A 26512-nucleotide genomic window follows, 5' to 3' on the forward strand; every position below is an offset into this window, starting at 1 on the left:
TGGAACACTGGGGACAGGGGAAGGTGTCTCTGCCATGGCAGGGGTGACACTGGAGGGGCTCTGAGGTCCCTTCCCACCCGAACTATTCCAGGATTCCCTGAGGTGCTGGGAATGTGCAAATCTGGGATGGGATAGGATGGGAGCTCAGGGAACAGCCCCCAGGGAGTCATCGTAGAAAGCCTTGAGCCCCTCGGGGCTGTGCCGGGCGGGGCTCCGGGCCAGCACCTCCCTGCGGAAGTTCTCCCTCATCCAGCCGTAGACCAGACTGTGCAGGAAGCCTTGCAGGGACACGCTCAGGGCCTGGGGGACACAGGGACAGAGGCTCAGGGCCCTGCAGGCACAGTCCAGGCAGGGTGGCACAGGACACGGGGGACTTTCCTCCTGGTGTGGCCGATTAAAGCACATCCAGCCCTCGGGAAGAGCCACGGGGTGAAACCCTAACCCAAAAACCAGCGGGAAAAGCCAGGCTGGGCTCAAGGCAGGGCAGGCCCGTGCACGAGGTCTCCCCAAGGGCTGTCACAGCTCCCATGAGGGATGGGGACAAATGTCCATCCTGCGAGCGCTGGAAAAGGGATTTACTCACCGTGGACACATAGAGGGCAAAGAGTGAGGCAGGGCTGATGCTGGTGAAGGAGAGGATAGTGAGGAGGAAGGCTGTGGGTGGGACACAGAAGGACATTCCTTGGTGGGACGCTCCCAGTGTGACTCTCACAAGGCTGAGGGAACTGGGGACACCCTTAGTGTGACCCTGCAGGAATGGGGGGCTTCGGGACACCCCACATGTGACCCTGCAGGAATGGGGAGCTGGGGACACCCTCAGTGTGACCCTGCAGGAATGGGGAGCTGGGGACACCCTCAGTGTGCCCCTGCAGGAATGGGGGGCTTTGGGACACCCCACATGTGCCCCTGCAGGAATGGGGGGCTTTGGGACACCCTCAGTGTGACCCTGCAGGAATGGGGGCTTTGGGGCATCCCCCCGGTCTTGCCTGGCGCCCAGCAGAGCAGGAAGACCAGCTGGAAGTAGAGCGAGGCTTTGCTGACGCTGCGGCCGCTCCTGGCCCCGAGGCCGCCGTCCCTGCCCAGGCTCAGCAGCGGCAGCGCCGCGTTTCCCCGGCACCGGAGCCGCACCCGCCGGTACAGGAGCTGCGGGGCGGCCGGGCTCAGCGGGGCGCCGGGAACCCCCCAGTTCCACCCCCAGAGCCGGGAGCTCACCGAGCAGCAGCCGAGCACCAGCAGCAGGTACAGCAGGAAGATGATTTTCTCCTCCAGCCCCGCATTCTTCCCCCCGCCGGACTGGGAGGCAACGGGAGATGAGCGGGGCCGGGTCAGCGACCCCCGCCACCCCCGGAGCCCCCCGGGCCCGCAGGGAGGGGCAGCGCCCACCTGGGAGCAGATGTCGTGGTTGGGGTGGATCAGGAGGAGGCAGCTGCAAGGACAGAGCGGCGCTGGCGGTCCCAAAGCCTCGCCCGGTGTCCCGGGGCCGCGAGGGTGCCCCGGGCGGGGGCGGAGGGGCCTCACCTGGAGCAGAAAAGGCTGAAGGTGGCGTTGGGACCGTCCCAGGGCACCACGGGCGCGATGTCGGTGGCGGAGGAGCCGCGGGCGAGCAGCTGCGCCAGGAGCGTCAGCGCCGGCACCAGCCTGGGGAAGGGAGGGAGGGATGGATGTGAGAGCCCCGGGACATCCCGGCACGGCCCGGGCGCTCCCAGCGGGGCCAGGATCGGCACCTACCAGGCCAGGACGTAGGGAATTCCCTGCCAGGCGCTCTCCAGGCAGCGACTCCGCTCCTGCGGGAGAACCGCCGTGAGCCGGGGCCGCTCCGCCAGGACCGGGGGAACCTCGAATTCCGGGGAAAAGGGGCTGCCCTGGATCGCCCCGCTGCTCCCCCGTCCTGACAGGGCCGTGTGTGGCCAGGACGATTCCCGGCTGTGCCGGGGCGAGGCTCGGACCTGCAGCGCTGCCGGGGGCCGGGCTCGTCCCCCGAGGACGGTGCGATGCGACTCGTACGCGTAAACAACGACCATGAGGAACGACACGGCGTAGGAGGTCTGGGAGAGAGAGGGACGGGGACAGGGGACCCTGCTGTGTCCAGCGCAGCCAGGGCACCTTCCACCGTCCCTCTGTCCCCCGACATCTCCATCCCCCCCTCCATCCCTTCCCCGTGCTCCACACCCCGACCCCCGCCGGCCCCGGCAGACCTGTCCCGGTGCCCACCCCGAGGAGGGGACCCCAGGACACTCCAGCCGCAGATAGGTCCCAGCTGTCCCTAGCAGTGTCCCCTTACCGTGGTCAGCATCCGTCCGTAGGGACAGGCGGTGTAGGCGGGCACGGAGAGCGGGGCCGGCAGCAGCGGGATGGTTCCCGTGCCCAGCAGCGCGGTGGCACCCAGGAAATCCGCCAGGGCCAGGAGGAACAGGGGTCGCAGCTGGGGACAGGGCACCGCCTTAACTCTGCCGGCAGCAGCACCCGGCAGCTCCCACGGCCCTTCCCGGGCTGGGCCCGGCCGCTCCCGGGGGCCGGGGAGAGTGCCGGGTGTTGGGCATCCTGCACCTCCTGCCCGGGGCCTTAAACTGCTCTTGGACCGGCTTTGAGTCGGGCTTAGTTGGGACCAGACCCAGCCCTGTGTCCCTGGGAGCCGGTGACACTCACCTGGATGTGTCAGCATTGCCAGGAGCCAGTGGCACTCACCTGGATGTGGCAGCAGTGACACTGCCACCAGCTGGTGGCACTCACCTGGATGTGGCAGCAGCGCCTCTGCCAGGAGGTGACAGCGAGGACGGATCCGCTGCCCAGGAGGCTGGAGGGGACGGGGCGGGTGATGAAAGTCCCAGCAGAGCCGCTGCCATCCCCAGGGACAGGGGACAAGGGACAGGGGACAGGACCCACCTGAGCAGCGCGGCCGGGAGGGTGACGCCCGTCAGCACCAGGACCTGCGGGAGGCACGGAGGGAGCGCGGGCTCGGCCGGCCGGGAGCGAGGCCACCCCGATCCCCCCACGGGGGTGGGATGTAGGACCCTGGGCACGGCCGGACCCTCCCTCGGCCGTCCCTGCCCGGAGCCGTGCCCAGGAACCACAGCCAAGGCGTTTCCCGTCGCTGGTGGGGGATGGAGGGACCAGGCCGGGCTCCTCAGAGCCCCTCGGCGGTGGCTGCAAGTGGTGGGCTTTCCCTGCTTCTTCCTCCCGAGTCTTCCCGCTGGGAGCTCCTCCTGATTCCCTCGCCCGGGGCTGGGGAGGGCCGAGAAGCCGCGTCCCGCCCGCAGCCGCGCTGGGAGCGGCTCCCGACGGCGCCTCTGGAGCCGCGGCCGAGGAACCGGAGCGGCCGTCGGAGCCGGGCAGATCCCGGGAACAGCGGGGCTGGAGCCGGGAAACAGCCGCTCCGGCCCCAGCGAAAGCCCAGCCCAGGCTGTCACCTTCCCTCGCTGGTGACCGTGGCCACTTTGGGCCGGTCCCGAAATCCCCAAATCCCGCGTTGGGGGAGCTCCCTCGGGCAGGATTTACTGGAATGGGAAGGCAGCGCTCAGCTGAGCCTCTCCCGGCGCTCAGAGCGTCCCGCACACCTTTACCTGGGTATCCGAGAGGGCCGGGGGCTGTTCCTGTCCTCTGGCCATGGCCGGAGCCCGCAGCGTTCCCGGCCGCGGCCCGGGATGGATGGATGGGATGGATGGGATGGAAGCAGCTCCCGCAGCCGCGGCTGCCCGGGCTCGCTCCACGCCCAGCTGCGGGACACGAGCACGGCGCAGCCGGAGGAACCTGCCCGGCCGGGGCGGCAGGAGCTCCCAGAGCAGCGGCAGGAGCTCCCAGACGAGCAGGCGGCGCCGTGCCAGCCGCGGGAGCGGGGAGGGATCGGCCCCGGGCGCGGGAGAGCCCAAATGAGCATTCGGATGCCCCTGGGCACACTGAGGAATGAGAGAACAGCGCCGGGAGAGCAGCCGGGAGCTCCCTGTGCTGCTGCAGAGCCCAGAGCAGACCCGGAGCTGCTCCAGGGCTGGAGACCCTCAGCTCCCAGGGATCCAGGCTGGGAGAGCTGGGGGTGCTCCCCTGGACAGGAGAAGGATCCAGGGAGAGCTTCCAGCACATTCCAGGGCCTGAAGGAGCTCCAGGAGAGCTGCAGAGGGGCTGGGGACAAGGCCTGCAGGGACAGGACACAGGGAATGGCTTCCCACTGCCACAGGGCAGGGCTGGATGGGATCTTGGGAATTGGGAATTCCTGCCTGGGCTGGAATTGCCAGAGCAGCTGTGGCTGCCCCTGGATCCCTGGCAGTGTCCAAGGCCAGGCTGGACACTGGGGCTGGGAGCAGCCTGGGACAGTGGGAGGTGTCCCTGCCATGGCAGGGGTGGCACTGAAGGGGCTCTGGGGTCCCTTCCCACCCAAACCATTCCAGGATTCTCAGTGCCAGACTCCTCTGCATCCATTCAGCTGCCACACCACGACTGCAGGCGCAGGAATGGACCATCCCAGCTCTCCCACTCCCAGGAAATCACGGGATTTAGCAACTCTGTGACAATTTTAAACCCAAGGATGTTCCAATATCCAGCAAAAAATCCCCAAGCAATGCCCATCCCACCCCCAGGAGCCACCAGAGTCCCCTCAAACAGCAATTTTACCTTTATTTTAGGGATATTGGCTGAAGGGAGAAAGGGAAGAGGGAGAGAGGGAAGAGGGAGGGAGCAGAGGGAGAGGGGCTGGAGGGGAGCAGAGGAAGGAATGGCACTGGGAGCTGCAGGAGGGTGACAGTGACATGGAGCTGGGCACTCCTGGAGATGCTCCCCCGCAGCACCTTCCTCATCTTCCTCGCCAGGAACAGACACAGGACACCAGCATGGATCTGTGTCCTCTCAGCTGGATCCTGCCTTGTCCCTGATCCCACATGGATTCCCTGCTCCAAGCTGTCACCCCACATTTTCCCCCTGCTCCCAGCTGTGTCCCACCTCATTCCCCCAGCCAGCTGGCCTCACATGGGTCGCCAGCACTCCTGGGATCCACTCCAGATCACTCCATCCTGCAGGAGCAGAGGGAGAACAGGGATCCATCCCCTCAACCTGAGCAGCAGGAGAGGCTCCACCTCCCCCTAGAGTTGTGGGAATGGCTCCAAGGAAAGAGCTGGAGCCATTCCAGAGGCACTCTTGATTCCATATTTCCAAACTGGGAGCAGGGACCGGGCTCTCCCCTGGCTGAGCCAGCACATTCATCTTCAAGGAGCGTTTCAAACGTTCCTGGGACAAACCCTCCCACTCCCAGCCAGTTCCCCCCATCAGGGCAGCACCTGGATCCTGCTGTCTCCAGTGGGAACATCCCTGCCTGGAGCCCCAGGAAGGGCTCAGCTGAGGCCCCCTCCCAGCAGGGACAGGCTCTGCCCGGGGCACATTTTCCCTGAGGATTTTTTGGAGGAGAATTTGGCACCAAAGGCTGCACTGGCTATAGCGGAATCCAGGGAATTTGGCTGCTCACCAGGCGAGGAGGAAAGGAGGGAAGTTGCAGGTCCCTGTCCTTGCCCCTGGCAGTGCCAGGGGTGGCTGCAGCATTCCAGGATCCCTATCCCTGGGGACTGGCAGTGCCAGGGTGGCTGTGGCAGGAGGGATGTTTGTCCCAGGGTGCTTGTCCCTGGCAGCTGCTGCCTCCCAGGGTCCCTGTCCCGGAATCCTTCCCAAGGCTCTCTGGGCACTGCAGCACCAAGAGCTGCTCCCAAACCTGCTCTTGACTCGGCTCCAGGACTCCTTGGGCTGTTAATCCAGACCTTTCCCTGTCCCTGGGCCTGGCCTTAGCAGCCAGGATTGAATTCCAAACACGGGGCAGGAAAACAACGCCCGGAGAGGCTTTGCCTGTGCAGAGGAGGAGATTCTAGAGGATCCAGGGGGGCCAAATCCAGGGATGCAGCTCTGCCAGCAGAACATCCCAGGGCATTTCAGGATGTCCTGCCTTCCTTCTTTTGCCAAATCCCAAGAAATCAGGGAAGAACCTCAAGGTTCCTGAGCCCTGGACAGCCTGTCACTGTCACCAGGGTCACTGCCAGAGCTGTCACCTCCTGTCCCTCACTACTGCTCCCATCCCAGCAGGAGCAGTCCCTTCCTTCCCAAATCAGCACCACAGAGCAGCCAAACTTCCCTGGAGCCCTCAAAAACCAGGAGCAGGGCACTCATTTCAGCTTTCCTTTGCTTCCAGCTCTCAGCCAGGGTCAGGCAGCTCAGATTCCCACCTGGCAGTGCCTTAGGATGAGAATCATCCACATCTTTCTCCTTCCTGGAATCCCTGATAACCCAGAGAAGATCTCTGGGAAGGAAGGAGAGCCTGAGCCCCTGGATGAGCCTGGAGTTGCATCCACTGGTTGAATTTGGCTCTGGAAAAGAACCTTAGAGGAAAATGGCCAATATTTCCTGCACTGAGCCAAATCTTCCTGAGCTTTCCATGGCCTGGTGCTATTTTAGCTCCACCTAAAGTGCTTCCCACCTTCCCTTTCATCTCCTGAGTCACCATCCTGGCTGGAGCTTGAAGATCCAAGTGAATTCCACTTGATCCCACACCTGACAGGTAGGCATCGTTTTTAAATCACCTTTAAAAAAGCTCAGCACCTTCAATTCCACGGTTTTCAGATCAAATCCCAACTCGGAGCAAATTCCCACCGCAGAGGCTTTGGGGCTGGAAAAGTTGGCACCATCTCACTGCAAATTAGTGCTAAGAACACCACGTGGAGCCCAAATCCTGGGTGTGGCTGGGACGAGGTTTTGGTCAGTCCTCAGGAACGAGCTCTTACAGAAAAAGAGGAATAAAACTCCAGCCCTCATCTCTTCCCGTGGAGCCACCAGGAGCCGTGGGCCGAGCTCTTGGCGATGCTGAGCTTCTCCTCGGGGCTGAAGTGCAGGATGGCCAGGATGGCCGTGAGCGTCTGCTGCCGGCCCCGCGCGTCGGGCAGCGTCAGGAACCGGTACACCACGTTCTTCAGGTACTCCAGGTTGGCCCCTTCCCTGCTCTTGTCGCGGCAGCTCTTCTGGATCTCTCCCCGCAGCGCCGCCACCTCCTCGCGGTGCTTGTCCTCCTCGGCCAGGGCCCTGCCCTGCAGCTGGTGCAGCTGCACCTCCAGCTGGTGCTTGTGTTTCCGCAGCGCCGCGATCTCCACCTCCTTGCGCGCCAGCTGCTCCGCGTACAAGAAGAAGGTGGGCTCGGAGCCAGAGCACAGCTGCAGCTCCTGCGGGAGGATCTCCGAGGAATCCTGGCTGGGAGGGTCCCCGGGGGCTCCGTCCCTGGAGCTCTTGGGGCCGTGGGGCAGCGTGAGGGCGCGGAGCTGCTCCAGCTCACGGTCCTTCTCGGCCAGCACGGCCAGCGCCCGGTCGCGCTGCTTGTGCATCTCCTCCTCCAGGCGCAGCGCCCTTTCCCGGAACTCCAGCTGGCAGCGCTCCAGCTCCTGCCGGTGCAGCTGCTGCAGCTGGGACAGCTCCTGCTTCTTGGCCTCCAGCTCCTGCCGGTGCTGCTTCTCCGTGTCGTCTGCGGCCAGCTGCAGCAGCACGTGCTTGTCCCGGAGCTCCGCCAGCTGCTCCCGCGCCTCCTCCAGCTCCTTGGCCAGGCCCACGTCCTTGGTGACCTTGCTCTTGAGCACCTGCTGTGCCCTCACCTTGTAGCGCTCGAACTCCTCCTTGAGCTGCCTCAGCTCCTGCTGGCAGTGCCCGCCTGGGGCCTTGTCCCCGTTCCCGTCCCCGGTGCCCAGGGGCGGCTCTGGCTCCCGCGGCTCCTCCGTCTCCGGGCCCTTCCCGGTCGCCACCTGCAGCAGCTTCCGCAGCTTCTCCATCTTCTCCTTGAGCACGGTCACGTCCAGCGTGGCCTCTTCCACAGCCACCTCGCCCAGCGAGCGGCTGGAGGCGGCGATGGCCAAGGTCTTGTTCTCCAGGTCCAGCTGCACGATGCGGTCCTTGAGCCTCTGGATGGTGCCCTGGTCTCTCTGCTTGGCCTTCTCGTAGGTGCCCAGCAGCTCAGACACCTGGGACACCTGAGCCTCCAGCTCGGCCACGCGCTGCTCCTCCCTCTGTGAGCGCTGCTGGAGCTGCTCTTCAGCCTGGGCTGTCTGTGAGGGGACATGGAGGAGTAAGGGCAGCTTGGGGACACACGGGGACACACCTGGGGTCACAGGCCCTCCCCACCCTGGGAATCCTGTCTGACACACCTCGCTGTCCTGGCTTTTTGGGGATTTGTGTGTTTGGAATCCTGGAATGGGTTGGGTGGGAAGGGACTCCAAATCTCCTTCAGTGCTACTACCACCATGGCATGGACACCTCCCACTGTCCCAGGCTGCTCCAAGCCCCAATGTTCAGCCTGACCCTGGGCACTGCCAGGGAACCAAGGGCAGCCACAGCTGCTCTGGGCACCCTGTGCCATTGATTTCAAACCTCCTGGAATCTGAGGGACTGTGAAAGGGAATTTGTCCTACTCCAGCCCACTCCCTGGACATAACCCACAGAGAGTTGCTCCCCAGGACTGTCATCCCATCAATCCAAGCCAGGACACTTTGGACTCTGACAGACTGGGAGAGGGAATTTGGCTCCTCTAGCCCAAATCCTTGGACACCCCCCTCATTCCCAACCAGGAATCACCTTCTTCATCTCCTGCACCAGCTGCAGCTGGAAGTGGTTCTTGAGGCCGGCCATCTCCTCCTGCAGCTCCTGGATCCGGGGGTCCGGCTTCCCACTCTCATCCCTCACTGCCTGCAGCTCCCTCCGGAGCTCCTCCAGCTCCTGGCCCAGCTGCCGAGCGTGCTGCTCGTAGCCCTGTGCGGCCCCGACGCTGCCGGCCAGCGCCTCCCGGGATTCCTGCAGCTCCTGCTCAGCGCGGTCCCGCGCCTCCCGCTCGGCGCGCAGCAGCTCCTGCAGCTCCCGCAGCATCAGCCCGTGGTCGCCCTGCTCGCGCTCGCGCTCCTGCTGCTGCGCGGCCAGGCGGGCGCGGGTCTGGGCCAGCTGCTCCTGCAGCCGCCGCAGCTCTGCCTCCCGCCCCGCCGCCTCCTCCAGCTCCTGCTTCATCTGCCGCCGCTCCGCCTGGTACGAGGCCTCCATGCGCGACTTCTCCTGCGTCACCGTGGCCAGCGCGCCTGTCAGCGTGGCCAGCTGCGCCTTCAGCCGCCGCTCAGGGTCGCCTCCAGCGCAGAGCTCCCCGCTCTCGGGGCCGCTGGAATCCTCTGCCCTCTGGGGAGGGGGCGCTGTGGGTTTGTCCTCCTCATCCCCCTTGGCGCTGGTGGCACTGGTGACGCTGGCCACAGTGTCCGCGCTGGCGGCCGTCCCCGCGCTGTCCTCACTGTGCTCTGAGCCCCGGTCATCCAGGGAGTCCCCAGCTGCGGGTGGTGGCACAGCCAGGTCCCCCTCGTGGGACACGGAGAGCGCCTTCAGGCTGGCTTCCAGCGCTTCCTTTTCCTTCAGGAGGCTCTTGTAGGCATGGACGACGTCCTTGAGCCGCGCCTGGAAGCGCAGGAGCTGCTGCTTCTGTGTCTCGATGGTCTCCAGCAGCTCCTTCCTGCTGGGGCCACCCCCGAAGTTCATCCCGAACTTCTCCATGGTGGGGGAGTCTGTGAGGAAAGCAGGGCAAGGAGAAAAGGCCCCTTTGAGATGGGCAGGAGCATCGTCCTTGGCCCGCCAAGACACCAAATGGGCAGCAAACATCACACACATCACCCTGACCACCCCCTGCTCAGGGCCACCATCCTGAAACCCCTCAGGACTCACATCCTGAGCCCCTGCCGGACCCACAGCCTGACCTGCCCAGCACTCCCATACTGAACCCCTAGAGACCCCCATGCTGAACCCCCAAAACTCCCATCCTGACCCTCCCAGGAACCCCATCCTGACCCCACCAGGACATGACCCTGACCCCTCAGGACTCCACTCCGAACATTCCTCCAGGACCCCCTTCCTGACCCCTCTCGGGACCCCAATGCTGACCCCCCGGACACCACTCTAACGCCCCAGACACCTCCCGGATCCCCCTGGGTCCTAGGCTGGCACTTCCCCAGGACCACCCTGGCCCCCTCAGGACTCCTCAGGGCCCCCCGACAGCACCCTGACCCCCAGGGCCATCGTGACTTCCCGGACACCACCCGGGCTCCTCATCGTCACGCCCTCAGGACCATCTTGACTCCCACCCTGATCATCCCTCTGGGCACCTCGGGCCCCGCAATTCTCACCCCCCGGGCCCCGCAATCCTCACCCCCCGGGCCCCGCAATCCTCATCTCCCGGTCGCCCCCACCTCCGGCCGGTTCCGCCGCGCCGCCACTTCCGCCGGAAGCGGCCGGTAGGGGCGGGGCAAAGGACGCGTTACGCGTCCCACAGAATGCGATGTGTGGGCGGAGCTAAGCGGCGGGGCGGGGCCGTGCCTTCGGGCTGCTCCGCCTTGTGGGCGTGGTTTTTCTCCGTGGGGGGCGCGGCCGCAGCGCGTGACACGCTCGCGGCGTGGGCGTGGCCCGGTGCTCTGGGGACGCGGTCTGATGGCGCGGGGGCGTGGCCTGCGGGCCAAGGGCGAGCTGTGGCCAAGAAGGCGTGGTTATAAATGTGGGCGTGGCCAATGATGGGGCGGGGCCTTCGTTCCGGCTCAGCGCGGCGGTGACGGCCCGGCGATTCCCTGTCCCTCCGTGTGTCCCCCCGTGTCCCCCATGTCCCCTCCATGTCGCCCTGTGTCCCCTCGGGGGGGTCTCAATGCCAGCGCGCAGAGGGAGTCGTCCGCTCCTGATGGCGGGTGGGGCAGAGCCCCGGGACAGGGAGGTGACACCGAGTGGTGACACCGAGCGGTGACACTGAGCGGTGTTAGGGGAGCGGGACGAGCAGTGTCGCGCTCCCTCCCGTGTTGTCCCCACAGCGGTCGCTGTCAGCCCCCGCAGCCCCTCTCCAAGGGGGTGTCCCCTCTGGAAAGGGCCTGGAGGAGCCTCCCGGTGTTCCAAACCCTCCAGAAAACTATGGGGAGGAGCTGGACAGCCCTCGGGTCTGTCCGAGCCACCTCTGGCAGTGCCACCACAGCCGCGCCCTGTCCCCGCTGTCCCCTGCGGGAAGGACCCGGGGCTGCTCCTGGTGTGGCCGGAATTCCCCGGAACCGCTGGGATAAATAAAACTCCAACGGCGAGTCTAGCACTGCTCTGTCCTTGGCCAGGGATGTGGCCAACAAAATTCCTGCCTCCACAAAGACCCCGGGACAAAATTTGTCACCTGCTTCTACATTCTGGGTCAAGAAAAAAAAGTTTATGGATTCTAAATGACATAAAAATCTCTTTCATTAATTAGCATATGTTCTCTAGTGCTTATTAAATTCTTCCTTGGGCAGGGACACCTCCCACTGTCCCAGGCTGCTCCCAGCCCCAGTGTCCAGCCTGGCCTTGGACACTGCCAGGGATCCAGGGGCAGCCACAGCTGCTCTGGCAATTCCAGCCCAGCCAGGAATTCCCAATTCCCAAGATCCCATCCAGCCCTGCCCTGTGGCAGTGGGAAGCCATTCCCTGTGTCCTGTCCCTGCAGGCCTTGTCCCCAGTCCCTCTGCAGCTCTCCTGGAGCCCCTTTGGGCCCTGGAATGTGCTGGAAGCTCTCCCTGGATCCTTCTCCTGTCCAGGGGAGCACCCCCAGCTCTCCCAGCCTGGATCCCTGGGAGCTGAGGGTCTCCAGCCCTGGAGCAGCTCCGGGCTCTGCTCTGGACTCTGTGCAGCAGCTCCAGGTGCTGCTGCTGTGTCCCCAGGGCTGGGGCAGCTCTGCAGGTGGGGCCTCACCTGGGCACAGCGACAGGGTCCCCCTCCCCTGTGGGCTCAGCCCAGCACTGGGGGGTTCTGGGCTGGGTCAGGTCCAGCTCTCATCCCCAGCACCCCCAAATCCTTTTCCCAGGGCTGCTCCAGCTGCTCATGCCCAGCCCGGTGCCAGGAGGGTCTCACTCCTTGTTGGTGCTCTGGGGTGCTGCTCCCCAGACCTGTGTCCCTGTGTCACCGAGCTGCCCCTCCCCGCCCATGGAACCGGCCCCTCTGTGACATCAGCCCGGGCTGGTGGCACCGCGGGCACCGCCAGGGCCGTGGGCACCAGAGGTGACACCTCTGCTCTGCCTCTGCCACCCGCGCTGGCACCGATGGCTTTGCTGTGGCTGCTGCTCCTGCTGGCCCTGGCCGGGCCCGTGGGGGGCACCTGGGACAGCTGCAGGTCAGTGTCCCCAGGGGGCTCGGGGACACTCGGGGCTGCCCTGGCACAGCCTGGGCACACAGGAGACCCTCGGGGGTCCCTGTCCCTGCTGTCCCCGAGCAGGGCACTGATGGCTTTGTGCTTCCAGAGGCACCTGCGGGCTCTGGCCCTTGGCTTCCGACCACAGCTCTGCTGCTGGCACTTCCCATGTCACGCGTGGCACCGGCGTCCCCTCAGGGGCCTGGCCTGGCATTGTCAGCATCCAGGTCACCTGGCAGAATGGCACGTGGCACATGTGTGCCGGTGTCCTCCTCAGCTCCCAGTGGGTCCTCACGGTCGCACACTGCTTCGCCAGGGCCGGGTAAGATGCAGCCGGGACAGAGATGTCCCCAGAGCACGGGCAGGTGCCCAGGTCACAGCACCACTTGCCACTTCCCTCTCTGCCTTGGGAAGCAGAAGGCCGGGAGATGTTGGAGCCCGTGGCTCTGCTCCCGTCACCCCTCTCTCCATCAGGCACCTCCTCAAGGACATTTCCGTGTGGGAAGTGGTGATGGGGGCCACAGACCTGAGCCAGCCGGGCCCCGAGGCTGCGGTGAGACACATCCAGAGGCTCCTGGTGCACCAGCACTACGTGCCTGCCACGGCGAGGAATGACATCGCCCTGCTGGAGCTGGACCAGCCCGTGGAGTGCAGCGACTACATCCAGCTGGGCTGTGTGCCCGACGCCTCGCTCAGGGTCTCGGAGCTGAAATCCTGCTACATCGCCGGCTGGAACTTTCGTAAAGGTGAGTTCCCCAACAGCGTGTGCGCTCCCGGGGCGAGCTGGGCACCCCGGGGACACGGACTGGCCGCAGCCAGAGTCCGCCTGCAGGACGTCAGCGGGGCCGGGGCTCGGAGCAGCCCGGGCTGCGGGAAGGAGTCCCCGCCGAGACGGGGCGTGGAACGGGATGAGCTGCAAGGTCCCTTCCCAGCCAAACGATTCCTGCCGGCCCCGCGAAGCCTCTGCAGAGATGGGTCTGGCTCCTCCTCCAGGCCAACAGCAGGGACTCGGCTGGACAATATCGCTCCGTGGGGAAGGGGCAGAGCCGGGCCCCGGGAAGGGGCTGAGCCCCAGGGAGGGGAGGGGATGGGTACTGAGCTGCTGGAGGCTCATTCCCACGGTTCCGGGATCAGGCATGGTTCTGCGGGAGTCCAAGGTTCAACTCATGGACACGGAGCTCTGCAACAGCAGCCGGTGGTACGCGGGGGCCGTCCATGCTGACAACCTGTGTGGTGGCTACCCACATGGTGGCATCGACACCTGCCAGGTAGGAGCCCCCACACACAGCCCAGCCCTGTCCTCCCCTCCCCATCCCACCCGCAGGTCCCTGTCCTATGACCCCTTGTCCCCAAGGCCTGGTCCTGCCCACAAAGCCCATCCAGTACCCCCAGCAAAGTGTGGATGTGACCCCGGAACATCTGTCCTCTGCACATCTGGGACCCATGTGCTGAGATGGGAGAGCTCCCGACCTGCTCCCAGCCGAGGGCCTGGAGGCTCCGGCCGCTGAGCAGAGCCTTCCCGAGCCGGGAATGCGGAGCTGGCAGGGGCTGGGAGAGAGGAGCCAGAGCTGGGGCTGGGAGAGAGGAGCCAGAGCTGGGGCTGGGAGAGAGGAGCCAGAGCCGGGCTGGGAGAGAGGAGCCAGAGCCGGGCTGGGAGAGAGGAGCCAGAGCTGGGGCTGGGAGAGAGGAGCCAGAGCCGGGGCTGGGAGAGAGGAGCCAGAGCCGGGCTGGGAGAGAGGAGGCAGAGCTGGGGCTGGGAGAGAGGAGCCAGAGCTGGGGCTGGGAGAGAGGAGCCAGAGCTGGGGCTGGGAGAGAGGAGCCAGAGCCGGGCTGGGAGAGAGGAGCCAGAGCTGGGGCTGGGAGAGAGGAGCCAGAGGTGGGCTGGGAGAGAGGAGCCAGAGCTGGGGCTGGGAGAGAGGAGCCAGAGCTGGGGCTGGGAGAGAGGAGCCAGAGCCGGGCTGGGATAGAGGAGCCAGAGCCGGGCTGGGATAGAGGAGCCAGAGCTGGGGCTGGCAGAGAGGAGCCAGAGCCGGGCTGGGAGAGAGGAGCCAGAGGTGGGCTGGGAGAGAGGAGCCAGCCCCGGGGCTAGCAGCAGCCCTCCACAGCCCCTGAGCCCTCTCTCCTGGCACAGGGGGACAGCGGGCATCCCCTCGTCTGCAAGGACAATGGAGCCGACTACTACTGGCTGGTGGGAATGAACAGCTGGGGAAGAGGCTGTGACAGAGCCAGGCACCCCGGGATCTACACCTCCACTCAGCACTTCTACAACTGGATCCTGATCCAGACGGGCCTGAGCCCAGCAGACATAACCGTCCAAGCACCGAAGCTGAACTGTGCCCCGACTCCTAAGCCAGAGGTCCCCACGACTTCTGCGGGGACCTCGATGCCAGAGCCGGTAACAGAGCCGGTAACAGAGCCGGTAACAGAGCCGGTAACAAAGCCAACACCAGTGCCAGAGCCGACTCCCAAGCCAACGCCATCTCCGGAGCCGCTAACAGAGGCGACACCAGAGCCGACACCAGTGCCAGAGCCGACGCCAGAGCTGGTGCCAGACCCGGTACCAGAGTTGGTGCCAGAGCCGACGCCACTGCCAGTGCCAGAGCCAACCACAGTGCCAGTGCCGACGACAGCGCCAGTGCCAGAGCCGACAACTGTGCCAACACCAGAGCCGACGACAGTGCCAGAGCCAACAACAGTGCGAGTGCCAGAGCCGACGACAGTGCCTGTACCAGAGCCAACAACAATGCCCATGCCAGAGCCGACGCCCGAACCAGAGTCCACGCCAGTGCCAATACCAGAGCCGACGCCGATGCCAGAGCCGACCCCAGTGCCGGTGCCGGAGCCGACACCAGAGCCAGACATCCCCCCGGTGCCCGAGGAGGAGCCGACGCCGACACCGAAACCGGAGCCGGACCGATTTCTGCTCCTCTCGGTGCCGTACCAGAGCCTGGTGAAGTTCTGTAACCTGCTCAGGGATTTCTTGCAGTTTCTGAGGGACCAGCTGGGCTGACCCGGAGGAGGAGCCGATCCAGCTCCGGCCGCCGCGGCCCCGGAGCGCTCCCCGCTGGAATCGCGGCCGCGGGGCGGCCCCAGCGCCCGGGGCTGCTCCGTCCCTGCCCGCCCCCGCCCCGCGCCCTCCCCACGCCGGAGCTGAGTTTGTTGTTGCAATAACGCTGTTGGTGCTCCCCAGGACCGCGGTCTCTGCGCCATTCCGCCGCCCGGGCGGGGCAGGGAGGGGCCGGGCCGGGAGCCGGGAGCGAGAACGAGCGGGGCGGCCGCGGGTCGGGAGGAGACGAGGGCGGAGTCGGGGAGGAGGGAAAAGCGGTTTAATAGCGGAGCGGGAATGGGAACGGCTCGAGCCCCGAGGGACGCGGAGGTGCGGGAGGTGCCGGAGGTGCCACCCTGAGCTGCTGCTGCCGGCCCCCAGGGGTGTCCCCTGTGTCACCAGCTCCTCCCTCTGGGGCGGCCGGGACCCCGCATCCCCTTCCCCCGCGGTGCCCTCGGCCCGGGCAGCGCTGGAGCCGCAGCCCCGGCTCTGCTCCCACCGCGGGAGCGCGTTTGGGATCCCGGGATCCGGGACATTCCCTGTGCTCCAGCGGGACTGCGGCTCCCAGGAGCTGTCCTGGCTCTGGAGAAGGTGCTGGAGCCTGGGCGCTCCCGGAACGAGTCAGGGGTCCTGGATTCCGCCGTCCACCGGGATCCAGGATTCCGCCATCCACCAGCGCCTGGAGGTGGTTTGGGGACCTGCCGCGGGCCGGCCCGGCCGTGCTGCCCAGCGAGGCCCGCCCGTCACGAATATCCTCAATTCCCGGCTCGGGGGGTGCCAGAGCCTCCCATCCTGCCAGGGCCGCTGAGGGCCGGAACAGCCCGGGCCGGGAGGCGGGCGGTGGCACCGGGGGCTCAGCGGGGCTCCGGGCCCCAGGCTGGCAGCGGGGTGAGCCCGGGGGGCAGCAAGGCGAAGCGGGGGCTCTCCAGGGGCTGCCAGGGCGCTGGAGCGGGGCTCCCGCCCGGAACCAGACCTGCGGGACGGACGCGGGGCTCAGGCACCGTCCCCGGCCCGCCGGGCCCTGGCAGGGGACAGCCGGGGGACCCCCAGCCCCAGGAGCCCGGGGGTCCCGCACCCCACCGGCAGCTCCCACCCTGTCCGTGCCGGACGCTGCCCCTCGTACCGCAACAGGCGTCGTCCCAGGCGCAGGGCCCGGAGGCGCAGAGGTGCAGCGGGGCCGGGGGCCGCGGGTGGGCTCGGAGGGACTGCACCGAGCCCGCGGGGGGATCCGGGAGCGTCTGCGGGGGGACCAGAGAGCTCCACGTCACAGGACAACCCTGGGGTGCTCATGACCAGGTCACCCCAGAGGGGACCCCCAGAGGGTCGGGACGCTCCAGAGGGTGCCGGTGCTTGTCGGGGTGTCCCCAGCACCCCGGGACCGGCCGTGTCTCACCCGTGCGGCGGCGGGACCGAAGGCGGGAGGGATCCAGTCGCACCAGGAGCCTGCGTGGACACGGGTGGGAGAATGTCCTGGCTCGGGGACACTGTCCTGGCTCGGGCACCGCGCGGCCCCAGCCCTGCCTCACCGGGGCGGCCGTGTCCTTCCCCAGCTCCCGGCGGGGCTCAGGGAGCAGCCCGAGGTGTCCCAGCGCCAAATTTCAGCCGCGCTCCCTCCCAGAGGCACCCCTGGGCCTCGCTCCCTCCTCGGACGGCAAGTCCCACTTCCCGTCCCTTTGGTCCCCGGGCTGTCACCTGCGCCGCCAGCCTCCAGCTGCTGCTTGTTCTCCCGTCGCCACTTGGCTCGGCGGTTCGAGAACCAGACCTGCGGAGAAGGCAGGAGCTGAGGCTGCCGCCCCCCGCCCACCCCACGGCCCCTTGGCACGGCTCCAAACCCCGGGACACGGGCTCGTCACAGCCCGGAATGAACGGGGACACGGGCGGGATACGGGCAGAGAAACGGGCTCCACCCCGGACGTGAATATGGACACGGGCATGGGAAAAGCATGACCATGTCTTGACCCCAGGCGTGCACATGGGCACGGACACAGGCACACGAAGGGTTTGGTTCTGGGCACGGTTACGTGCATGGGCGAAGGGCAGGTCTTGATCCCAAACATGGACAGGGACAGGGACAAGGACTTCCATCCCGGGAGTGGGCACGGACCTGGGCAGTGGAAGGGCTTTGATCCTTCCCCACATCCCTGGGCTGGGAGCACACGCCAGGCTCCGGCCGTGTCCCCGGCACAGGGCACGGGGCCCTGGTGGCTGCTTTGGCACACACGTGTGTGCTGTGAGGTGCCCGTGGATGGGCAGGGATGCCCTGGCACGGGGGACTCGCTGCTGGCACTGCCACAGAGGCTGCAGTGGCTTGGGGCTGCAGGGGAAGGAGCTGCCATGCACTGGGAGAGGGTCGGCAAGGGCACAGGGATGCGAGGCTGGAGCTGCTGGGAGGAGCGTGTGAGGGCTGTGTGCCAGGGATGTGTGTGCCAGGGAGTGTGCCACGGAATGTGCGTGTGCCGAGTGTGCCATGGAGTATGCCAGTTGAGCTATGGAGTGCGCCAGCTGTGCCATGGAGTGTGCCACATGTACCATAGAATGTGCCATGGAATGTGCCGCATGTACCATAGAATGTGCCAGGTGTGCCATGCAGAGACCCCCGAGCCAGGGACAAACGCAGCCCTGGGCGGTCACTGCCACCATATGGAGCCCGTCCCCGTCCCTGCAGTGGTGACACAGTTTGGAGATGTCCCCGAGGACAGGAGGGCTCCCCGGGGGTGGCGGCCCCGATCCCGCCGGCCTGTCCGGGCTGTCCCGGTCCCCAGGACGTGGCGGGTCCCCTCTTACCCTGATGGTGGTGTCCGGGAGTTGGGTGGCCGCGGCCAGGCTCTCCCGGGTGGCGGTGTCCGGGTACTGTCCCCTCTGGAACTCTGCAGGGGGGATCAGGTTGACACGGGCGGGGTCGGGACTGCCACCCCCTGGCAGGAGATGCCAGGATATGTCTGCAGCCGGACCCCGGGGCCAGCGAACTGGGGGGCTCTGGGGTGGTTTGGGGCGCTCTGGGGTGGTTTGGGCCCCGCAGCGACGGCCGGGACACCCACAGGGGCAGGAGCCTATCCCGAAAGTGGCAATTTTCCCTCTCGGGAACATCCCCGCTCCGTCCCTCCCAGAGCGGATCCCATGGGGAGCGCACCTTTCTCCAGAGCCTCGGCCTGCTGCCTGGAGAACACGGTCCTGTTCCTGTTCCTGCCCCCGCTCCTGTGCCGGGGGCCCGGAGCGCAGCCCTGGGGGCTCCCCGGGGCCGGGGAGGGCTGCGGGCCGGGGGGCACGGCCAGCGGGGACACTGCGGGGACAGAGAGGCAGAAGCTGGAGCGGACCCGGTGGCGGGGGCTCCCCGGGGGGGGCCCGGAAGGCTCAGGAGGGGCCCGGGCTTTGGGGCAGCCCAGCAAGGCTCACCCGGTGGCCGCGGGCACCGGGGCTCGGCCGCCAGCCGTAGGTCGCTGGGGAGGGTCCTGAGCACGCGGTTGATGGAGGAGACCTGGGCAAGGGACAGGGGATGTACCCGGGAGGAGACAGGGGACGGGACCCCCGGGGGCTGCGGGGAGCAGGAATAGAGGAGGAGGTCCCGGAGCTGTCACTGGGATGCTCTCCGGAGCCAGGAATTCTCCGCGCCCCGGGAGCCCCGTTTGTGATCCAGGAGCCCGGAATTCCCGGGACTGACAGGATCTAACAGGACGCGATCGGCACCGGGGCGATCGGCAGGCTGGCTCTGTCTGTCCTTGGGAAGCACAGGGACACTTGGCACGGAGCCACCGCGGTGTCCCCAGGCCCGAGGAGGCAGCTGGGCTCGGGGATGTGGATGGTGGCTCTGCTTCCCCATTCGCCTTCCCCTCCCCGCCTGCTCCAGCTTCGCGTCTCACCAACCACTGAGCCCTTCCCTGGGGATCCTTCCCCTTCCCGAGCCCTTCCCTGGGGATCCTTCCCCTTCCCGAGCCCTTCCCACGGACCCGAACCCTTCTCATCACTCTGAGCCCTTCCCGGGGCATCCATCCCCCTGTCCCGAGCCATTCCCTGTGCGTTCATTTTCCTGTGCCGAGCCCTTCCCGGGGCATCATTCCGACTCTCCCGAGCCCTTCTCTGCACATCATTCCCACCTCCTGCCATCCTCCCTCCCCCCGGCCGTGGAGCTCGGCCCCCCCTGCCCTGCCCGGCCCTGAGAATTCCCGCAGCCCCGGGATTCCTCGGCGGGACTCACGCTGGGGATGCCGCTGCCAGCGCAGATCCCCTCGGCGTGCAGCTGCCGGCGGATCTCCCAGGCGAAGAGGCCGGGCTGCTCCAGCTTCAGCCGCGCGATCCTGGCCACCACGGCGGGGGTGGCCATGAGGGGCTTGCTGCCCCCCACGGCCTTGGGCCCCACGGCGCCCGTCCGGTAGTAGCGGCCCAGGATTTTGCTGACGCAGCCGTTGGACACCTGCGGACAAAACCTCAGGGCGGGGAGGATTTGGGAGGGGAAGGAGACCCCCGGCCCCGGCCCGGGCGCACCTTGAGGCTGCGGGAGATGTCGGAGCTGCGGGCGCCGCTGGCCGCCAGCGCGATGATCCTCTGCCTCTTGCACGTGGGGAGGGGGCGGCCGTTCAGGAAGAGCCCCCCGAGCTGGTTGACCCCGCTGGGCCCTGGGGAGGGGCACGGGGCCGGGGGGAGCGGGGCTGTCGCTGCTGTCCCCCCCCGGCTCCACGGAACGGCACCGGGGACGAGGCCGGGCCGGGGGCGCTGAGGGGGTTCGGAGGGACGTGAGGCTCAACGCTGGGAGTGGGCGCAGGCAGGGAATGGGGGCACCGGCCCCGGGGAACACGGGGAGAAGTTGGGGAGGGCAGGGGGGGGACAGGCTGGGGGATGTCACCGGGGGCCGGGAGGAGGCCGCGGAGCCGCGGGTGGGTCAGCGGCTGGGCGGATGGGTTGGTGCCGGAGCAGGGAATGGTGGCACTAGCACATCCCCGAGTCCCACCGGGAACACCGAGACCCCGCGCCCGGAGCCGACGCGTTCCTCACCTCGGTGTTGCATCCTGGAGAGGTTTCGAGGGGCTGTGGGTGCCTAGGAATTCCCGGTGGGACACAGGGGATGCTGCGGGCCCAGATAAATCAGCGCCGGTGTCCGGGGCTCAGCCACGATGCTGCTGCGAGAAGGGACAAGGGCAGGAATCTTGGAGCAGAGGATGGAAACATTTGAGGGAAAGTCGGGAAGCCTTTGTGCTCCAGGCACAGCGGATAAAGACCCGGAAAAGAGGCCACGGGGCTCTGGAGAGACTCGAGAGGCTCGGGAATGCTGCCTGTGCTGCCTCCCAGCACCTGCAGAGCTCCCCTGGACACCCTCCGGGTGACGGGGGGGACCCCAGGCCCACCTCACCCCAGGGTCCACAGGGAATGAAGTGCTCCCTCATGCCCACCGCCCTCCCAGGCAGGAATTCCTCCCCAAGATCCCACCCAGCCCTGCCCTGTGGCAGTGGGAAGCCATTCCCTGTGTCCTGTCCCTGCAGGCCTTGTCCCCAGTCCCTCTGCAGCTCTCCTGGAACCCCTTTGGGCCATGGCAGGGGCTCTGAGCTCTCCCCGGAGCCTTTCTGTTTCCAGGCTGGGCATTCCCAGCTCTCCCAGCCTGGATCCAGAGGATTTCCCGGCAGGATTCCCACAGGGACCTTGTGCCAGCGCCTCTCCTGCCTGAACACCTCGGGCACCGCTGGACAGTGCTGGAGCCACAGAGCTGCCACCGAGCCTGGCCGCTGCTGCTCCTCCACGGCCTTGCCAGAGCTCCCAGCTCACCCGGGATTTCACCTAGAACATCCTAAAACCTCCCAGACACCCCCAGTGCGGGGCTTGGCCTGCCACAGTCCCAAAATCCCCCTGCGCCTCCTTCCTGCACAGCCTGAGGGAGTTGTCTGGCGACACCGGCCCTCGGTGAAATTCAGGAAAAGCGAAATATATCCGAGGACAGAGACAAGTCAGCGGGTTTCCCGCAGGTGAGCAGCAAAGCTGAGGAGCATCCCATCTCCCTCTGCTGGGACATGGATGGACGGAGACGGATCCCACCCCTGTGCCCTGGAGCGACGCACGGAGAGATGCTGCTCCGGGAGGAGGGGAGGGAAGGAGGAAAGGAAGGAATAGGATATGAGTCCCCTCGGGGGCCCGCGCAGCCCCTCAGCATCCCCTGGCTTGCCCCGCGCTGTGCCCGGAGGTGACACAGGGATTTCTTTCCCCACAGGGAGGTGGGAGCACGGGAAAAGCCGAGCTGTGAGCCCTCGGTGCTCCTTGAATAGTGCCCAGGAGCTCTCTGGGGCCGGGATGAGCTCGGTCTCCGTGCTGCACAGACAGGGAGCCAGCGGGAATTGCGGGCCTGGGCCAGAGCCGGTAACTCCCGGGGACCCCAAATCTTCTCCAGGTTCGGGGTTCACCACCAATCCCTACAGCGAATTCCTGCCGCTTTTACCCGCAGGAGAAGATGCTCGGGGGAGCGGGAATGTCCGGAGAGGCGCAGGGAGGTACCTGTGGAGCCTCGACGGAGCGGGGCCGGACCGTCCCGGGAGTCGGGCGGGCGCTCAGTGCCGGCAGCGGGGCCGTGATGTCACGGCAGGAGGGAGAGGAGGACGGGGAGGAAGGGGCGGCCCGATGTGACCGCGCCCAGCACACGCCCGGCCCGGGGGGCTCCCTGGGGACTCGGGGGCGCTCGGGGCCCCCCGGGCCGGGCACGGAGTCGGTGCCGGGTGAGCGCCGGCGTTTCAGCACCTGCGGCCGGCGGACAGCACGGCCCCGGCCGCGGCCCGGAGCGGCCCCGGGGAGCCCCCGGCCGAGCCCCCCGAGGGGCTTCGCTCCCGCGTCTCTCCCGCAAAGCAAACAGGGACATATGGGATTCAATCATAAATCCAGCTTCGCTTTTATTACATCGATTTAATTTATTTTGGGTGCTGAACAAATAGAAGGCGGCCCCCGGGGTGGCGGCTGGGCCCCGGCGGGGACTCCCCGGTGTGTTCCAGCCCAGCCACCGGCACAGATGGCCCCTTCTTGGAAGATTAAAAAAAAAAACAACGTTGTAAACCTTTCAAGTAAAATATTTGAAGAGCAAATATTAGCCAGCGAGGAGCCCATCACCGTGGCCCTCCGCGCCCGGCCCCGCGAGTCATCCAGCGTTATTTGCACCCCGGCCCCGGCCCCCGGGCTCCGCACAACTGCCCGCCTTTGGAAAATACCATATGCTCCGAATTACACATTAACCACAGCCCTGCGGGCCCCGGGCCCGGCCCCGGCCCCCGGGGAGCCGCCGCGCCGCCCCCCCGCCGCCCCCGGGGTGCCCCGGCTATCCCGCACCCCGGAGCCGGGCTGAGGCTGCCGACGGCGCGGGGAGCGCTGGCACCCAGGGCCGGGCGCCCCCGCTCCGCCCCGGCCGCCCAGGACCCCCCCGCTCCGCCCCGGCCGTGAGGGGAGCCCCGGCGGAGCCCCCGGGCCGGGAGAGCCCCGTGCGTAACGCGGCCACAGCGAGCGGGGCGCGGGGCTCGGCACCGGGGCGGGGGCGCCGGTCCCGCCCCTGTCCCGCTGGCCCCGGGCCCGGGCTGGGGGCTGCGCGGGGGGCTCCGGGCCGGCCCCGGAGCGGCGGAGCTCCTCCCGGCGCTGCGCGCGCTGGCACCGGGCGCGCCGGGCTCCGGTGCGCACAGCCCCGGACGGCGCCTCGGCGCTCCCGGGCCGGCCCCGCGGTGCCCCGGCGGCGGGAGGAGCCCCCGGAGCCGCCCGGAGCTTGGGGAGGCCGGGGGAGCCCCGGGGGCCCGGGAGGAGGCGGCGGCGGCGGCGGGTACAGGGCGGTGCGTCCCGGGCGCACGGGAAACCGGGCCGGGAAAGGCGGAGGGGAGAGCCGGGGAGAGCTGCAGGGACGGGAAGGGGGAGAGGGGGAAATGTGGGGAGGTGGAAAGACAGACGGGCACGTGGAGAGCAGGGACGGAGACAGATGGAGAGAGGGTGAAATGGAGAGGTGGAGACGTGGAGAGACGGAGTCGGGAAGAGACGGGGAGTTGGAGAAGCGGGGACGGGAGATGTGCAGAGGTGTAAATGTGGGGAGGTGGAGTTTTGGAGAGGAGGAGAGGGTGAGGGACAGATAAAGAGGTGGTGAGGAGGAGAGGGGGACAGAATTATGGAAACATGGAGAGATGAAGATGTGGAGAAGGAGAAAGATGGAGACAAAGACACGGAGGTGTGAAAAGACAGATGTGGAGAAGTGCTCAGATGGAGAGATGGAGAGCTGGAGAGATGGAGGCAGAATTAATTATGGAGACATGGAAAGGTGGAGAGGTGAAGGTGTGAAGACATGGAATGATGTGGGGGGGAACAGGAGAGATGGAGAGGTGTGGAGGTGTAATCGGGGAGATTGGAGAGATGCAAAGGCAGAGCTGGAGTGGTGGAGACAGATTTAGAGACATGGAGAGGTGGGCAGAGCTCTGGAGAGGTGGAGAAAGATCCAGGACCCACCGTGGCAGCTGCATTTGTGCTTCTGTGCCCTTCTCCTGCTCCCCAGGGAAGAGCTTTGGCAGGGACTTGGGGGATGCTGAGCATCCCGGGGATGATGTGGGGATGCTTCCCTTGGAAAGGCCGGGAAGGCTGCCTGGGCTTCCAGCAGTTGGCAGTGCCCAGGTGGCTCTGCCCTGGTGGCCTGGGAAGAAAGAAGGAAAGGAGGACCCGGTCCCCACTGTCCCCAGGCAGGATCAGGGGCGTGTTGGAGTCGCTGGGGGCTGTGGAGTGGAGCACGGAGCTCCGCTGTCCCAAAGGGAGGGCGTGTCCCAGGAAAGGCGCTCCTGGCAGCAGCTCGGCAGGGAGGGAGTGTCCCCCACCGCTCTTTCGGGGACTTTGCAGGGGACGGGGATCCAGCTGAGCAGATCCATCATCTTCACCTTCACCTTCATCTCCATTTTCATCTGCATCTTCATTTCTCTTTCCATCTTTATTTTTGCCTCGGTATTCGTGTCTGTCTTAGTCTCCATCTCCATCTTTGTATCCTTTTATTTCCCCTGCTTTCATCTGCCTTCAGCTCCATCTCTGCCTTTAACCCCATCCCATCTCCTCCTCCTGTCTCCATTCCCAATCCCATTCGCCATTCTTATCCCTGTTTCCATCCAATCTCCATCCTATCCCGTCTCATCCCCATCCCTTCATCCATCCCCACATCCATCCCATCCCCATCTCGGTGTCTCTGGGCTGTCCCAGGGGGAGGAACCGGGAGAGCCCGGTGCCAGACCCGGCCGTGGCTGGGGAAGATCTGCTCCGCCCGGGGCTCGGGGACCCCTTTCCTCTCCACTGGCCCATCCCTGATCCCACCGGCCTCGTCCAGGAGGTTTTTGTCCTCTAGAGTCGGTGTCACTCCAGGAGGGATGGCGCTGAGAGCCCCTCTGGCTGGAGCCGGGGACAGCGGATCCTTGTCCCCATCCCGTGCTGGGGATTGGGGTCCTGGAGCTGGGAAGGGACACAGGACAGCTGATGGGACCCTGCAGGGACAATGGAGGAAGGAGAGGACCTGCTCTGCCAGAGGAGTGACAGCAGCACTGCTCAGGAATGGGACACGGGGTGGCACAGGGACAGGGACATGGAGGGACATGGGAACAGGGAGATGAAGCTGCACAGGGACAGGGAGGGGAGACAGTACCAGGGACATGGATGGACAAAGGAACAGGGACATGGAGCTGCACAGGGACATGGAAGGACACAGGAGCAGGGATGTGGAGGGACACGGGACCAGGGAACTGGAGAAGGTGGAACAGGGACATGCAGGAGATGGAACACGGACACAGAGGGGGTGGAAGAGGGACACAGAGGGGCTGGAACAGGGACACAGAGGGGCACAGGAACAGGGAGGGAATGGAATGGGGACATGGAGGGAAACAGGAACGGGAACAGGGACACAGAAGGAGTGGAATAGACACAGAGGGAGCAGAACAGGGAATGGCATTATTCCAGATTTCCACAGCAAGGCAAAGCTTCCAAAGTGCTACAGCTCATTCCTGGGCTTTTGTCTGGAATTGTGTCTGCATTCCCTGAGTGGCAGTGGTGGGAGCAGGAGTGGTAGAGCCCCGATCCCACAGGGAACGTCTGCCAGTGGCTCAAAGGAACCAGGTCCCAGGGCGCCCCCAGTCCTGGGGCACCCTCAGAGCTCTCCCAGGCTGTGCACAGGGACTGTGGTGGGATAACCAGATTTGGGAATGACCATCCCAGTCCAGAGGAGACCCCAATGTTTGGGTGCTCCACACCCGGTTCCTGATGTTCCCTCTCCTCATCCCAGCTCAGAGCCAGCTCCAGGCTGGGCCCGGGGTGATGGCTGGGAGGGCAGAGGGATGAGGTGCAGCTCCCAGGGGATCCACTCAGCGTTTCCAGTGGGACATTCCCATCCCTGGCAGTGCCCAAGGCCAGGCTGGACACTGGGGCTGGGAGCAGCCTGGGACAGTGGGAGGTGTCCCTGCCACGGCAGGGGTGGCACTGGAGGGGCTCTGAGTTCCCTTCCCACCCAAACCATTCCAGGATTCCATGATTTCCCTCCCTGTGTCAGTCTTTCTGCATGCCCAAGGCTATTTTGCATCCTTCTCCCTGCAGAAGTTCTCCCTGCTCCTCACCGAGCCCCAGAACGCCTGGAAAATCCCATTCTTTTCTCCTGCAGAAAGCACAGGTGGAAGTTAAAAGCCCAGATGAGTCAGCCGACCAAGAAAACTGAGTTAATCCCCACGTTCCCACCTACAATTTCACTTTCTTTTCCATCAAAATGATGATTATTAAAGGATTCGGGCTAAAAGAGGCAATTTGGGGGCTTGAAGGTGTCCTCCCCATCATCCCTGGTGGGATGCAGGTGCAAGATGGGACAAGGACATGGTGATGAGCGGGCCCAGAAATTCCACGGATCAGGATACTGGAGCTGCTCTTCCAGGTTTTTGGCAGAGATTTCCTGCCCCCCAAAAGGGGCTAAGTATTAAAGACAGGGAGAAACCCAAGAAATTAATAAATTATCATGAAAAGGCTGGAGCAGGGACATCAGAAAGTCGTGGAACGTTGTGGTAGGTGAGGAGAGCGAGGGAAGAGGATTCCTCATGGAGTGGGAGACTCTGCACAGCCACGGCAGTAAAATCCTGGAGTGAGGTCCTCTGGAAAAGGGGTGAAGGCTGAACCGGGATGGCGTGTGGGAGACAAACCCCGGAGTGAACACACACGGAAAACCACGAGAAACATGGGAAAACATCAGAAACATGGAAAAAAACATCATTAACATGGAGAAACGTCATAAACATGTAAAAAACCCCCATAAACATGGAAAAAAGCCCAGAATCATGTAAAAAACCATCAGAAACATGTAAAAAAAACATCATAGG

At 65.8% G+C, this 26512-nt stretch overlaps 3 protein-coding genes across 5 annotated transcripts; 1 reads left to right on the forward strand and 2 right to left on the reverse strand.

The window, feature by feature from the left end:
* Positions 1 to 4585: 4585 nt before the first annotated feature.
* GCC1 (GRIP and coiled-coil domain containing 1) lies at positions 4586 to 10327 on the reverse strand. Of its 3 annotated transcripts, none has more exons than XM_066318930.1 (3): positions 10215 to 10327; positions 8575 to 9536; positions 4586 to 8048 (listed from the first exon to the last, which is right to left on the reverse strand). In XM_066318930.1, exons 2-3 carry the CDS (start codon positions 9523 to 9525, stop codon positions 6774 to 6776), a joined length of 2226 nt encoding a protein of 741 aa, XP_066175027.1. In that variant the 5' UTR covers positions 9526 to 9536; positions 10215 to 10327; the 3' UTR covers positions 4586 to 6773. The 3 variants fall into 3 exon arrangements, with proteins under 3 accessions (XP_066175027.1, XP_066175028.1, XP_066175026.1); XM_066318931.1 differs by lacking the exon at positions 10215 to 10327 and adding an exon at positions 10131 to 10157; XM_066318929.1 differs by lacking the exon at positions 10215 to 10327 and having other exon boundaries at positions 8575 to 9640.
* A 1735-nt stretch (positions 10328 to 12062) lies between these two features.
* On the forward strand, positions 12063 to 15161 carry LOC136361619 (acrosin-like). The gene is made up of 5 exons (XM_066319659.1): positions 12063 to 12133; positions 12261 to 12473; positions 12626 to 12901; positions 13260 to 13419; positions 14283 to 15161. The coding sequence occupies exons 1-5, from the start codon at positions 12063 to 12065 to the stop codon at positions 15159 to 15161; spliced, it is 1599 nt and encodes a 532-aa protein (XP_066175756.1).
* An 890-nt stretch (positions 15162 to 16051) lies between these two features.
* PAX4 (paired box 4) lies at positions 16052 to 20196 on the reverse strand. Its single transcript, XM_066319660.1, has 10 exons — positions 20184 to 20196; positions 19677 to 19807; positions 19390 to 19605; positions 18591 to 18672; positions 18328 to 18477; positions 17982 to 18064; positions 16890 to 16959; positions 16591 to 16640; positions 16321 to 16435; positions 16052 to 16218 (listed from the first exon to the last, which is right to left on the reverse strand). Exons 1-10 carry the CDS (start codon positions 20194 to 20196, stop codon positions 16052 to 16054), a joined length of 1077 nt encoding a protein of 358 aa, XP_066175757.1.
* Between the last annotated feature and the right edge of the window lie 6316 nt (positions 20197 to 26512).

The sequence above is a fragment of the Sylvia atricapilla genome, chromosome 5 (assembly GCF_009819655.1).
Source record: "Sylvia atricapilla isolate bSylAtr1 chromosome 5, bSylAtr1.pri, whole genome shotgun sequence".
Classification (NCBI taxonomy): Eukaryota; Metazoa; Chordata; class Aves; order Passeriformes; family Sylviidae; genus Sylvia; species Sylvia atricapilla.

What these genes read in the sequence shown, in the direction of transcription:
- GCC1 (XM_066318929.1), bottom strand. Translation starts at nt 9,639, where the DNA reads ATGTGTGTGATGTTTGCTGCCCATTTGGTGTCTTGGCGGGCCAAGGAC. An exon ending in TGGTGCAGGAGATGAAGAAG is followed by an intron (nt 8,049 to 8,574) that starts GTGATTCCTGGT and finishes GTCCCCTCACAG; the next exon opens with ACAGCCCAGGCTGAAGAGCA.
- LOC136361619 (XM_066319659.1), top strand. Translation starts at nt 12,063, where the DNA reads ATGGCTTTGCTGTGGCTGCTGCTCCTGCTGGCCCTGGCCGGGCCCGTG. An exon ending in GGCACCTGGGACAGCTGCAG is followed by an intron (nt 12,134 to 12,260) that starts GTCAGTGTCCCC and finishes TTGTGCTTCCAG; the next exon opens with AGGCACCTGCGGGCTCTGGC. An exon ending in CACTGCTTCGCCAGGGCCGG is followed by an intron (nt 12,474 to 12,625) that starts GTAAGATGCAGC and finishes TCTCTCCATCAG; the next exon opens with GCACCTCCTCAAGGACATTT.
- PAX4 (XM_066319660.1), bottom strand. An exon ending in CTGGCAGCGGCATCCCCAGC is followed by an intron (nt 18,673 to 19,389) that starts GTGAGTCCCGCC and finishes TCCCTTGCCCAG; the next exon opens with GTCTCCTCCATCAACCGCGT. An exon ending in TCCCGGACACCACCATCAGG is followed by an intron (nt 16,960 to 17,981) that starts GTAAGAGGGGAC and finishes CCTTCTCCGCAG; the next exon opens with GTCTGGTTCTCGAACCGCCG.